This window comes from Yarrowia lipolytica, chromosome 1B (genome assembly GCF_001761485.1).
Source record: "Yarrowia lipolytica chromosome 1B, complete sequence".
NCBI lineage: Eukaryota > Fungi > Ascomycota > Dipodascomycetes > Dipodascales > Yarrowia > Yarrowia lipolytica.
In genome coordinates, this window is record NC_090771.1 from 544303 (window position 1) to 558000 (window position 13698).

General features: G+C 51.8%; 6 protein-coding genes across 6 annotated transcripts; 3 read left to right on the forward strand and 3 right to left on the reverse strand.

The window, feature by feature from the left end:
• Nucleotides 1–1141: 1141 nt before the first annotated feature.
• On the forward strand, nt 1142–2839 carry YALI1_B05454g (uncharacterized protein; the record flags this gene model as incomplete). The annotated part of the gene is made up of 1 exon (XM_500478.1): nt 1142–2839. One exon carries the CDS (start codon nt 1142–1144, stop codon nt 2837–2839), a length of 1698 nt encoding a protein of 565 aa, XP_500478.1.
• A 314-nt stretch (nt 2840–3153) lies between these two features.
• YALI1_B05483g (uncharacterized protein) lies at nt 3154–4065 on the reverse strand (the record flags this gene model as incomplete). The annotated part of the gene is made up of 1 exon (XM_500479.3): nt 3154–4065. One exon carries the CDS (start codon nt 4063–4065, stop codon nt 3154–3156), a length of 912 nt encoding a protein of 303 aa, XP_500479.2.
• A 1376-nt stretch (nt 4066–5441) lies between these two features.
• YALI1_B05497g (uncharacterized protein) lies at nt 5442–5891 on the forward strand (the record flags this gene model as incomplete). The annotated part of the gene is made up of 1 exon (XM_500480.3): nt 5442–5891. One exon carries the CDS (start codon nt 5442–5444, stop codon nt 5889–5891), a length of 450 nt encoding a protein of 149 aa, XP_500480.1.
• An 861-nt stretch (nt 5892–6752) lies between these two features.
• On the reverse strand, nt 6753–7727 carry YALI1_B05520g (uncharacterized protein; the record flags this gene model as incomplete). Its single annotated transcript, XM_500481.3, has 1 exon — nt 6753–7727. One exon carries the CDS (start codon nt 7725–7727, stop codon nt 6753–6755), a length of 975 nt encoding a protein of 324 aa, XP_500481.1.
• Nucleotides 7728–7942: 215 nt separating this feature from the next.
• On the forward strand, nt 7943–9673 carry YALI1_B05522g (uncharacterized protein; the record flags this gene model as incomplete). Its single annotated transcript, XM_500482.3, has 1 exon — nt 7943–9673. The coding sequence occupies one exon, from the start codon at nt 7943–7945 to the stop codon at nt 9671–9673; it is 1731 nt and encodes a 576-aa protein (XP_500482.1).
• A 205-nt stretch (nt 9674–9878) lies between these two features.
• Nucleotides 9879–12818, reverse strand: YALI1_B05571g (uncharacterized protein; the record flags this gene model as incomplete). The annotated part of the gene is made up of 1 exon (XM_500483.3): nt 9879–12818. One exon carries the CDS (start codon nt 12816–12818, stop codon nt 9879–9881), a length of 2940 nt encoding a protein of 979 aa, XP_500483.2.
• Between the last annotated feature and the right edge of the window lie 880 nt (nt 12819–13698).

Consider the following 13698-nt stretch of genomic DNA (forward strand, 5'->3'; position numbering starts at 1 on the left):
CGTCTAGTATTGGGTTATTACTTGGAGGGTTCAACTAACTGGAGTTTGCATGAAGTTAGCCCGTGGGAATGGGGAGACTGAATTGAAAGAGAACAAGCGATGTACGGATTGTCCATGTCGAGATCATCAGGCCGACTAAATGAAACACCATTGACCCTCAAGCAGCCGAGGAGTGTGTACCAGTGATATGAGTTCACGAGTCTTACCACAGCCTTGTACCGTGTACGAGTATGTACGATACTAGGGCGGTAGAAGGGCGGTGGTTATGAGGTATTCACATGTCTCGGCAGCTCAATGGCAGTTTTATGGTGAATGGAATGGAACAGCGACTTCTTATCAATGTTCAGAATGTCGACACTTGAGAAAAATAGCCAATCAATCTCAATCCAGTTACTATACTGTCAGATCTGAGAAGAAGCATGCTTGTCCAAGCTACCACGTCCCCAACAACAGTACATACACAGTAATACAGTACCAGTACTCGAGGCAACTACAATAATTGCATTAATTGCACGAAGAAACTACATCAATTCACGATCAGCACTCGTTTGTACTCGTACTGACGTAGACAACTGTACTGTCTCGTATGACCGACAGACCCGACTCAGCATGTCAGACAGGGCATGAAAGGGTCTGCCACCACTAGATCGGGGCTCGGACAGTTCGAAATGACGAAAACCAAGTGATTTCAGGCGTGACAATCAGTTTCTCCCGTCAGATCCGCCCTCCATCTGTCTCTCCTACTTGTACTCGTCCTCATACTCGTCCTCATACTCGTCCTCATACTCGTTCTCATCCATCTCCAATCTTAGATCTTTCAACCTTGATCATGGTAACCTAATCAAGGGTTGGAACCAGCTTAGTCAAGAGTCCCGACGCTGACAAAGCACGTATATACACATACACACATAAAGGACCGGTGCAAAGTGCCCACGAGGATCTCCTCCTGTTCTGCTCACCTAACCCACCAGAGTCCCTGCCTCGCCCCTCGACCACATCATGGCACATTAATTAATGCACTGGGATGCAATCGGGTATTTAGACTCTGCCTAACCTCCCAATTGAATATCGCCACTGGAAACCTCGCTACTCTCTCTGACCACCGCACACCACCCCCCTCCCCCCATCCGCAACAAAGAACATGTCTTGGTGGAGCTCCACGCCTTCTATTGACGAGCAGGTCGAAAAGGCCACGTCAGAGTCACTGCCGTCGGGCGAGTCCGATCTTGCGCTCAATCTGGAAATCTGCGACCTGATTCGGTCCAAAACCGTGCCTGCAAAGGACGCCATGCGGTCGCTCAAGCGACGGCTGCTCAACCGCAACCCCAACGTCCAGCTGGCGGCGCTGCAGCTCACGGACGTGTGCATCAAGAACGGCGGCTCGCATTTCCTCGTCGAAATCGCCTCCCGCGAGTTTGTCGACCCCCTGATGGCGATTGCTCGAAACGACGACGCAAACCCCGAGGTGCGACAACGGGTGCTCCAGCTGCTCCAGCAGTGGGCGGTGGCGTTTGCGGGCCAACTGCAGCTGCAACAGGTGGAAAACGCAGTGACACAGCTTAAATCCGAGGGAGTATCCTTCCCCTCAGCCTCCCACGATAACGCCGCAGTCACCTCCACCTTCATCGACACAAAAGCACCGCCCGAGTGGATAGACAGTGACGTCTGCATGGAGAGTGGCGTGGCATTTTCGTTCCTCAACAGAAAACACCACTGCAGAAACTGTGGAGGCGTCTTCACCCAAGCCTGTTGCCAAAACTACATCACTCTGCCCCATTTCGGCATCAACGTGCCCGTCCGAGTCTGCAATGGCTGCTTCAAAAACCTCAAGAAAGGCAAATCAGACGCTCCTATCCACAAGCCTGTTCCAGGAGCCACTACCACAGCCCCCAGTTCTGCCCCCCCAGCAAACTCAGCACCCAACGACGACGAAGACGACATTCAAAAGGCCATCAGACTGTCACTACAGGAACAGGAGTCCTACAAACCCCCTCCTCCTGCAGCAGCAACCTCCAACGACGATGATGAAGACATGAAGGCTGCCATTGCAGCTTCCCTTAGAGACATGGAAAACGAGCGACAGACTGGACAGACCTCTGCATCTGCCGGTGGCTTGTCTTCAGCTTCCACTACAGTCATGGCTCCTTCCCTCACAGATCTAACAGCCACAGAAGAGTCTAACATCAATCTGCTGTCTCTGCTTGTTGAACGCCTCAAGGGAGAACCCCAGGGAACGATTCTGCGGGAACCCAAGATCCAGGAGTTGTATGACACCGTCGGCAACCTGCGACCCAAGCTTGCCCGAACCATGGGCGAAACCATCTCCAAGTACGACTCGTTGGTGGATATGCATGCTAAAATGACCACCGTGATTCGGTATTACGACGCGCTGTTGGAGGAGAAGCTCAACCAGGCTTACACTAATAGACAGTCGGGAGGATACGCACCACAACCTCACTTATCCCACCAGATGACGGGACAGCCGCCTCACTTGGCCCCTCATCTGACTGGCCAGATTACTGGGCAACCCCATATGGGTTACCAGCACACCGGACAAGCTCCCTATCTGACCGGCCAGGTCACTGGACAGGCGCCATATCTCTCTAACCAACCCACTGGCCATCTCACAAACCACTACACTGGGTCGGCACCCTCTGCTCCTCAATATGGGGGTCCACCAGCACAAAACGTCTACAACGCACCCAGTTACCAGTACTCCGGTGCCCCCGAATACGACTATGCATCTTCTCCCAGTGCCCCTAGTGCCCCTGGAGGTCCTAGTGCGCCCAGTGCTCCCGCCCAGCCGAAGGAGGAGTCTGCCCCTCTCATTGAATTGTAGCATCACTAGACTAGCCGCCGTGGATTTAATATTAGGCCCTGCTTGCGGTTACATTCCACATACTGTTTTAATCTGAGCATTCATTGGCGAGGACGTACATACCGTCCTAATTGTATCAGCGCATCTCGAGTACAGTACTTGTTCTTGTAACATATCGATGTGTACTCGTAATTCGTATATCAAGTATCTCTTTAGACGTTTAGAGAGTCCATAAATAAGGGGATTGGTAACGAACGATGAAGAAAATAGCCCGCTTCGCTCACCATCTGTTCAGACGACAGCCCAACAACTCGCTTTGTAGGTTTCCGAGTTATCTACGGCCCATGACTGTTGCCCTCCTCCTTCTCCGCCGAAATCTCTTCTCCTTTGAGATTCTTCTCCACGTCCTTGACAATCTCCTTGAGGTACTCCACGTCTCCCTTTCGGCCAATGATAGACACGGTGTTTTTCTTGAGCTCCATGTGCGGGTACGAGCCGATCTTGATGTCCTTCTCATTGACCTTTTCTTGCAGACGTCGCAAGTAAGGGGCCATGACACTCTCGGGCAGATCGGTCATGACAAAGAAACGGATCTGCTGTCGGGCCGTGTCCACCTTCTTCTCCAGATCGGGCTTGATTCCCTCCAGCAGCCGGGTGAAGAGACTGGGCACACCAGGGAGAATGTTTACCTTGCCAGCCACCGTTACAATGGGCACCCACAGGTCCTCGGCAACGTAGGTGATGTCCACCGTGTTGGGGAGCTCGGGGAGAGCTGTGGTAGCTCCCTGGGGACGAGGGACAGGGAAAGAGGCCATTCTCAGCTGAGCCGTTCGTGCTTCCGTGTCTGAGAAGTCGATCTTTCGTCTACTCAGACGAGTCATTCGGTCCACCGTTGCAGGGTGCTGTTCGACCCCCATATCGAAGGCCTTGGCGATAGCCTCGTAAGTGATGTCATCGTGGGTTGGTCCGATGCCGCCGGAGGTGACAATGAAGTCGTAACGCGAAGCCAGTCGCTGGATCGACTCCACAATGTCCTTTTCATCGTCGGGAACCACCTCCACTTTCTGTAGATCCAGGCCCAGAGCGAAGCAGTAGCGGGCAAAAAACTTGGAGTTTGTGTCTGAGATTTTTCCATTCAGCACCTCGTCGCCGATGATGAGCGCGGCCGACGTTTGTAGCAGGCGTGTGGAGGACGGAATTGGCATTATTCGGCTTGTTTGGTGCAGAATCTGGGTCGCTCGAAGCATGATATGTTAGACTGAGTCGCGCCTACTCTGCTTTGTCTAATATAGCGCGGGGTTGGGAGTGGGGTGGTTGGTCGACGGAGACATGAACCGTGACTAATAAAAAGTTGAGTCGATATTAGCGCCAGCGGTCTGCGCACAGTCTGCGCGCGGCGGTCATTTGCGCTCTTGCATTACCACCGTGCCGAGCACCATGTCCTGCCCACTCATGTATTACTAACCATCTGCTCACAAGCGTAACACGATACTGCGGCTGCCTCGCCCTCTCTTTGATTGGCTGTTGGTGGGACGGAGAGTGCAATACTCCAGTGAAGAAATGCTCGTGGTACCAGCTACGACCAAAGACAGAATCTAGCGAGAAAGCCTGTGGCCAAATCGCTCATTTTTCTTGAACTGATCCAAGTTTCTGATTAGTCACAAATTTCACAAGAAAAATTATTCAGCAATATCAGTCTGCATTTTTCAGTCACTTGCTCTCCCCACTATGACGTCAGAACTCAATTGGAGGTATATATATAAAAGACCATCAGAACCACACCAAAAGTGCCACCAAATACAACCAAACACTGACGTTATATGGAATCGTTCATCGTTTGGTTGCGCTTGGTATCGTTTGAACAGAATCACCTTACAGATACTTGTAGCTGTATCTCCACCGCCAGAATGCTTACTAAGCAACCCCCCCCCACCCCCCACCTGACGAGCGATTCCGGTAGAAACTGATCCTTCCGAATTATTACTAAGCAAGCCCAAACCCTCCGTGGCAGTAGACGAGAGAGGTCTATTCGGATCCTCTTCTCCGCTCGATGATGCCTTGACAGACCCGTAAGCTCCTCTCTTAAGTTTCACTGTGTGTCAGGCGGCGGCGTTGAGTGAGAATGGCAGTATATCTCGGTCAATAATGGGCGTATTTGAAATCTGAAAACGTATTTTGAACCGCCTTATCAAGGGGAACACATTTGTACATACTTATATGCTACAATTGACCACAGAATCACGGTAAACTCCTCTATTCCGCCTACACAAATCTCGCCCCTGTTAGAGTTGCGATAGGGAAGAAAAAGTTCTGGGACTTTCCAGACATTGAGGGAGCCGGGAGGAGGGGTCTATTCAGGGGAGCAGAACGGAGAGGAGGGGTGGGGTTGGTTCACGTGACCAAGTTGATGTCGAGGAATGCTTCCATGGTTTTCCGCGGTCTTCGAGAGTCGTCCACGTCCCATTCTAGGCTTCTCCAGAACACTCTCGATTGTCTTTCAGTCTCGCCTGAACCTTACTCTGTCCAAAGGCAGAAAAAAATATAAAGAAGTTGAAATCGCTTGGTCCAAAAAAAAAAAGTACTAATTGCATTTTATTCATCTACACACAACAACACACACAACATGTCAGTCAACAACTTCAACCCCGAAGAGGCCGAGAACCTCGAGGACATCGAAAAGCAGTTTGCCGTCAAGGCGGTGCACCACCTGGAGACGTACTGGAAGCTGCTCCACGCCGTCAAGGGCTCGGAGCTCAAGCTCACCAAGATCGACGACCAGATCATGACCCATCTCATCACAGTGTTCCCCGAGTACCTGGATCACGAGAAGGTGCGAGTGCTGGACGAGAACGACATGAAGTCGCCCACCAACAAGCCCAAGTGGAGAGAATTCATGAACACGTACGAGAACATCATTGCCGACTACAACTTTGGCACCATTCTGCGAGTTGATGCTTCCAAGGGCTACACTGAGACCAACACCATGTTTGTGCCTCGAATGCAGTTCCTGGCCATTGAAATTGCTCGAAACAAGTACGGTCTCAACGACTGGGTCTACCAGTCTGACGCCTAAGCGCGCGGACGGAGACGCCAAACACCACCAACAACTAATGTTGGGCAACGATAGAGCCCGATAGCTAATGTCATTATTTATGATTGAGTTGACATTTCTTTAGTAGAATTGACGACATATTGTAGATGAACCGGTACCGTATGTAAAAGGAATCGGCAAGCGATTTCGGTGATCGTTTTCGGCGCCTAAAACAAAGAAGAACACAGCAGCGAAGATACAGAGTTGCCCATTGTATTTGTCTCGTCGAGAGCTATCAAATCATGTCAAAAAAAGTAGCGTCATTCTCCACCATTGTTCCTTTGATGGTTCTTGCGTGGTGATGGAGCCTTCAGAGGCTCGACAATTGATCGTGTGCGGCTTCTTCAAAAAGATTTAACATTCTGACCTCGTTAGTATAGGTCCTCAAAAAGTGGTAAGCATGAATATATATACTGATTTTTTTGTATCTATTGTACTTGCACTGATTATATAATGCCACAATTTGGATTTTCTCATCCTCTGACTATTATTGAGAGAGATAGGGAGTGTATTGTGCCACCCTCAATACTTATGGGATCCAAGTAAATTCTGAATTTTAGTTGGGATATTACTGCAGATTCGACGGTACAGAAAACAACCATATCATTATATATGTATACAAATATCTACTACCTATTCAGCTGGGCGTAGATGTTGGCAATAGGTGTCCCTCAGTATCCAGTGTCATGCAGCGTACTCGGACTCATATGAGGGATATGATCGAGTGTTGGTAGAAGGAAGGGTCTCATTACCAAAACGAAAAGGCGAGTGTGACACATAATCTTGCCCAATATCCGTGCTCCCCTTTCATGTGTTTCCCATTCGACATTTGAATAAGTTCTATTACATGACACTGCCCAAAATGCTTCCCACGCTTCCATCCAACTCCTTCTTGCCCTCCTTTGCTCTCGCACTGTGGGTCTTGCCCTGGTAAAAGTCTCGATGCACCTTCTTTGCCGGCTTTTCCTCCGTCTCGCCGCCCTCTTCCTCCTGTCTCTGTCGTCGTCGCTCGGCAGCCTTGGACTTCTCCAGCGACTGGATATAGGTCTGGTTCTCTCGGGTGGCCTGGGAGATTTCGGTTCGCAGACGGGCCTGTCGGTTGTGAGTCTCCTGGGCCAGCTGCTCAGAAAGATCGCTCCACTTGAACTTGGGAAGGTATTTGGCGTTCATGATATCGTCGTAATGCTGCGAGCCCTTCTTTCCTCCAATCGTGTTGCCGTTGAGCGTGCTGGCACACGTCTTGGCGTACCGCTTCTTAGTGAACTCAGCCCAGCCCTCAGTGTATGCCAGAGCTCTGTTTCCACCATGTCTGATTCGTACCGCCTGCGCTTTGGGGTCCTCGGGAACCAGGTAGATTCTGTCGACGATTCCGAACCGCTGGAGCAGCATTCGCAGCTTGCCGGGGTCCATGAGCGGCGGAATTCGCGAGAAGTAGACGACACCGGTCTTGGCGATCTTCTTGTTGTGTTTCTCAATCTCCTCCTTGGTCATAGGCTTGGTCTTGGCCTTGGTAGAACTAGTCTTGACGGGCTTCTTCTCTTTCTCCTCCTCCTCCTCCTCTTCATCTTCTTCGTCCTCTTCCTCATCGTCGCCGTCGTCAGTCTTTCCAGCTAGCTCAAAAAAGTCTTTGGTCTTCTTCTTGGAGGTTCGGCCCTTCTCTTCTTCATCCTCGTCTCCATCCTCCTGTTCCTCTTCTCCCTCGCTATCAGAGTCGGCCAGCACAAACCGCGGGTCGACCGCCGGCTTGTCCTCCTCCTCCTCGCTGTCGCTGGAGTTGTTTTTCGTGCTGAAAAAATCCACGGCTTTTGCTCGAGCCATTTGAAAGAGTCGTATACTTGTAGCTGATAGTTGTTCTGGTCGCTGCACGAAAATATATTTCCCACCTGCATTTACTTCCAATCAAGGAACTCAACCCTAACCCCATCTTACCTCATCTAACATCGGATATGAGAGTATCGTAATAGTCATATGCAGATTCTGTGGGGTAACCAGAGTCATATAGAGACGCTATCACCACCCAGAAACCACCGAGCATGAGCCTCCGACTACTGACACGTGTCGTGGTGACACAGAAACAACACTGCGTGTCCTTCCACACTCTACAGCCACAGTCATACACCACCACCAAGGGGCCCTATGAAGATGTGGAGGAGCCCAAGAAACGGCGGAAGCGGACGGTCAAGAGCGACACGGAGCCCAAGAACACTGACCCGACACTCGCCGAGGCACGTAAACAGCGCACCGTGCCCACAGCGGCTCTCAATGAAGAAACACAGTCGACGGGGCCTCCTGGAGGAGAGCCTCCTCGACGTGCGGTGGCGCCGGATATGACGCCCCGGAAGCTGCTGGCCAAGCTCAACCAGTTCATAGTGGGCCAGGACCGGTCCAAGAAGGTGTTTGCGGTGGCGATCTATAACCACTACCTCCGAAGCGGCCTCCTGATTGACGAACGACAATGGAGCGACTACATGAAACGCATCAACGCCGCCAAGGGCAAAATCTCGGACCGCTGGGAAAACACCGACGAACCACAGTCGACAGACTACATCAACGTGCTCAAGGAGGAGTACGATGAGGAGACAGAAAGTCAGGTGATTCCGGACAAGGCCAACTTGCTGGTGGTAGGTCCTTCTGGATCAGGCAAGACAATGATGGCAAAGACTCTGGCAAGTTTTTTGTCGTTGCCAATTTCCATTTCAGACTGCACTGCGCTCACCCAAGCCGGATACGTGGGGGACGACGTTCAATCGTGTGTTCAGCAGCTGTACCAGGTCTGTGGAGGCGATGTAGAGAGGTGTGAGCATGGTATCATCGTTCTGGACGAGATCGATAAACTGGCCAAACGGGAAGGATCTGGAAGAGATGTCTCTGGCGAAGGAGTACAGCAATCGCTGTTGAAAATGCTGGAAGGCACTCTTGTACAGATTTCTGGAACCCCAGGAAGAGCCCAAACCACCGCTGGTCTTCCGGGAGGAGGTTCGGCCATGCCCAAGGAGAGCGTCACAATCAACACGCAGAACATTCTGTTTATTCTCATGGGTGCCTTTGTTGGTTTGAGTGACGTGGTGTCAGCTAGATGCAATACTTCTTCCGATATCGGCTTTGGTGCCCATGTCAGGCAGACTGGTGAGGATGAGGGCAAGCAAAAGGACAGTCAGGACAAGCTGGTGACTCTTGCTAACGGCGAAACCGCCAATGCTCTGGATTTGATCACTTCTGAAGACTTGAAAAAGTATGGTCTCATTCCCGAGTTGCTTGGACGGGCTCCAACGATTGTCAAATTGAATCATCTGACCGAGGAGGATCTATTGCGAATTCTGATTGAGCCCAAGAACGCTCTTGTGGAGCAGTTCCGAGTCAAGTTCAAGTCATTTGGCACCCGTATTGTCTTCACCAAGCCTGCTTTACGCATCATCGCTAAGACTGCGCTTTCCGAAGGTCTGGGAGCTCGGGGTCTGCATGCTGTCATGGAGAAGATTTGTCTCAATGCCAATTATGAGTGTCCTGGAACTAGCACTAAGTACGTGCTGGTCGACTCGTCGGTGCTCAGGGACTTTTCCATGACCAACAATACCAGAGACGTGACTTTGAAGTACTATTCGCGTGGCCAGAATTACGTCTTCATCCAGGATATTGCGGAGGAGGATGCCGCCCTGGCTGATGAAATTGAGAAGGAGCTGGCCGAAAGACCTACAGTGAGTAAGAACAGCTCCAATGGCACGTCGTCGTTTGGAGTTAGGGAGGCGGCTAGGGATGTGTTTTGAGTCAGCTATAGACCAACCACCATTCATTTAGATAAATGACATAACGAGATATAATGAAGACATGATCTGATGGAATGACGACTATTGGAAAACAAAAATCTACAGTTTTAGAACTATTTCCACCACAAAGTGTCGCTCATCTCTATCATCTAATGGAGTAATAATCCTCCTTCATTCATTCAATAACATGGAACTCTGCTCCTTTTTACAAACCCAACTTGGTAATCTCCTTCTCCAGCTCGGACACGGCGTCGGCAATCTTGTCGGCATTGTCTCCGGAGCCCTGGATGGTAGGACCCTTTCCTCCAGATCGGCCACCTACAAGACCGGCGGCAATGGCGCCCATCTGCTGGGCAGTCAGACCCTTGTTGGACACAGACTCATCGATGAAACAAGCGTGGGCAACCTTGCCCTCGGCGGGGGAGCCAGCAAACAGGTAGACAGACTTGCCAGGCAGCTTGGACTTGACGTGGTTGATGGTCTCAGACAGAGCCTTGGAGTTGGCGGAAATGTCGGGAACATGGGCAACCAGGTAGGTGGCCTCGGGGTTCTTCTCAAAGTACGAGGAAACCAGATCAGTGGAGGCCTTGGACTCAGCCTTGAGCTTGGCCTTGATTCCGTCGGTGATGGTCTTCTGGATCTTGTTGAACTTTTCCTGCAGAGCCAGCTTGGAGGTGGTGGACACAGACAGCTTCTTGAGCTCGACACCAATGGCCTTGGCGGCCTGCTCCTTGTCAGCACCAAGAGGCTGGGCAGCCAGCTTGTCGAGTCGCTCGTCAAACTCGGCAGCAAGCTTCTGCACATCAGCAGCCTCCTTGCCGGTCACAGCGACAATTCGTCGGATACCCTTGGCGATACCAGACTCCTCAATGATGACGAGGTGCTTGATCTCGCCGGTTTTACCAACGTGGGTTCCTCCGCAGAACTCGACCGAGTACTCGGCCCACTTGGCGTCGTCGGGATTGGCAATCAGGTCCTCAACGGGGACACCGACAGACACCACTCGGACGGGATCGGGGTAGGTCTCGCCGAAGACGGCTCGCACACCGTTGATCTTCTTGGCTGTAGTGAGATCGACGGACTTGGCGTACACGGCGAGGTTCTTGGTGATGTAGGCGTTGGAAATATCCTCAACCTTGGCCACCTCGGCGGGGGTGAGACCAGCCTTGTGCGAGAAGTCGAATCGCAGCTTCTCGGAAGCAACAAGAGATCCCTTCTGGTCAATTGTGTCTCCAAGAGTCTCCTTGAGAGCGTAGTTCAGAACGTGGGTACCAGTGTGGTTGTTCTTGAGGGGAGTTCGTCGGGCAGTATCAAAGCCAACGTTGACAACGTCGCCAATCTTGAGAGAACCATAGTTGAAGTTTCCAGTGTGCAGAACGTAGCCAGCGTACACCTGGACGTTGTTGACGTCAAACTCGGTCTGGCCGTCAATGACAATCTTACCAGTGTCGTACTCCTGGCCTCCAGACTCGGCGTACATGCATGTCTTGTCGAGCAGCAGACCGACCTGGCCGGCAGACTCGTCGACAGAGTCCACAAAGCCGGTGCCGTTGTAGATGGCGACAACCTTGGCGTCCGAGAGGTTGGACTCCGTGAACTTTGCCTGGTCGTCGGTCTTGGGGACAGCGTCGTTCTTCTCCAGCTCGGCAAGAGCGTGAACGTCAAGCTTGACAAGCTGAACGCCTCCAGCGGTCTTCTTGCCGCCCTTGGAGGCCTCCAGGGACTCCTGCTTGGCCTTGTCGAAGGCAGCCTCGTCAATGTCGAGTCCAGCCTCCTCGGCCATGATTCGGGTGAGGTCTACGGGGAAGCCGTAGGTGTCGTAAAGTCTCCAGACGTCCTTACCGGCGAGAACAGTCTTGCTGTTGGCCTTGGCGTCGGCAGCGTATTGCTCAAACAGCTTCTCTCCTCGGTCGAGGGTTCGAGAGAAGGACTGCTCCTCGTCGTTGAGAATCTCGAAAATGTCCTCCGTTCGCTTGCTCAGCTCGGGGAAGATCTCGTTGACCTGCTCGATCAGAGTGGGAGCCAGCTGGGAGAAGAAGGAACCAATGGGCACGTCAAACTTCTTTCGGACGAATCGCGCACCTCGTCGCAGAATTCGTCGCAGAACGTAACCTCGTCCGTCGTTGTTGGGCACTCCTCCGTCGGCCAGAGCAAAAGTCAGGGTTCGAACGTGGTCGGCAACAACTCGGTAGGCAGTATCAATACCGTCAGCGTCCTCGGCGCCAAACTTGCCAGCGTAGTCTCGGGCTCCGGTCAGCTCCTGGATCTTGGCGAAGATGGGGGTGAACACGTCGGTGTCGTAGTTGGAGCTCTTGTCCTGCAGTACAGACACGAGTCGCTCGAAGCCCATTCCGGTGTCGATGTGCTTGGCAGGCAGAGGCTTGAGCGACTTGTCGGCCTCTCGGTTGTACTGGATGAACACAATGTTCCAGATCTCCAAAACGTTGGGGTCGTCCATGTTGACGAGATCTCGGGCGTTTCGTCCACCTCCGATTCGATCGTAGTGGATCTCGGAGCAGGGGCCACAGGGGCCCTGATCTCCCATCTCCCAAAAGTTATCAGCAGAGTCTCCGGGCAGAATGTGGTCCTCGGCGACTCCCAGATCCATCCAGATCTGTTTGGCCTCAAGATCGGGCTGCAGACCGAGCTTGTCGTCGCCGCCAAAGTAGGACACGTAGAGTCTGTCGGCGTCCAGGCCGTAGACCTGGGTCAGCAGCTCCCAGGCCCAAGCGCACGCCTCGGCCTTGAAGTAGTCGCCAAACGACCAGTTGCCCAGCATCTCGAAGAAGGTGTGGTGGTACGAGTCTCGTCCCACATCATCCAGATCGTTGTGCTTTCCTCCGGCTCGAATGCACTTTTGCGAGTTGGCGGCTCGGTTCAATTTTGACAGAGGCGACGACGGGTCGCACGTGCCCAGGAAAATGGGCTTGTACTGGTTCATACCGGCGTTGGCAAACAACAGGGTGGGATCATCGTAGGGAATGACGGACGAAGACGGCACAAACGAATGCGCTCGCTTCTCGCCAAAGTAGTCCAGAAAGGTCTTTCGGACCTTGGTCGCGGGCCAGGTCTCGGGATTAAGGGGCATGGTGCTGAAACGGTGGCGGAAAAGTCGACTGGTAGGAAGACAATGGTGTAGTTTCATGTGGGCCCCAGAGGAGGTAAAGAAGATTTGGGATCAAGGGAGGGCACATGCAGCAGGGTAACACTTGGATGGCAAGGTGAGCAAATGGATAGAGGAGATATGGAGATGGCGGGGGGGAGACTGATGACGTAATCGGATTCACACGTTCATTTTACACCACTTTTCCCAGGTTTTTCACCGGTTTTTGTGTTTTCTCTCTCATCTACATTCGGCCCTTCCAAACAGGCCAAAATTTCACTGGCACTCTGATCTATCCTAATTAGGCACATGCAACAAGAAAGACCCAAGAATGTGCTGGCGTTAGAGTGGCGTTAGAGTTGGGTCCCGTCGTGACGGTCACGTGACCGGTGCAGATGTGACTGGAGCGGGTTTTTCTCTTCTTTTTCCGTCTTTTTTCGTCTTTTTCGTCTGCCTTGTTGCGTTTCGTTTGATGTACGATTTTTTTATTTTAATTGAAAGTCTTAGTCAGCCTGGCCGTAGTGAGTCATAGAGAGGGATTGAGAGATAGAGAGGGAGATAAAGAGGTGAGAACAAAGGTACGGCCGAGGGAAATAAAGAGGATCCAAAGGTGGGATCGGGAGACATCTAACGGGTATTTCAAAGGAGTATTTAATACGGTATTCTGTATGTCAGTACATACTGAAGAGCACTTGTCCCAACTCCAACTAATGTCCAACTAAAAGTAGTCATCTCTACTTGACACCATTAAAATGTGCTACAACTACTTACAAGTAGTCAAACGGAATGAGAAGAAGGCAATGGAGTTTTACACTGTGCAGAGATGTTATTTCAACGTAGTACTACTTGAAACCAACCAGATAGGAGTATTTTGTCGACTATCACGACCCTAACCCGACCCTAACCCGACCCTAACCCAATG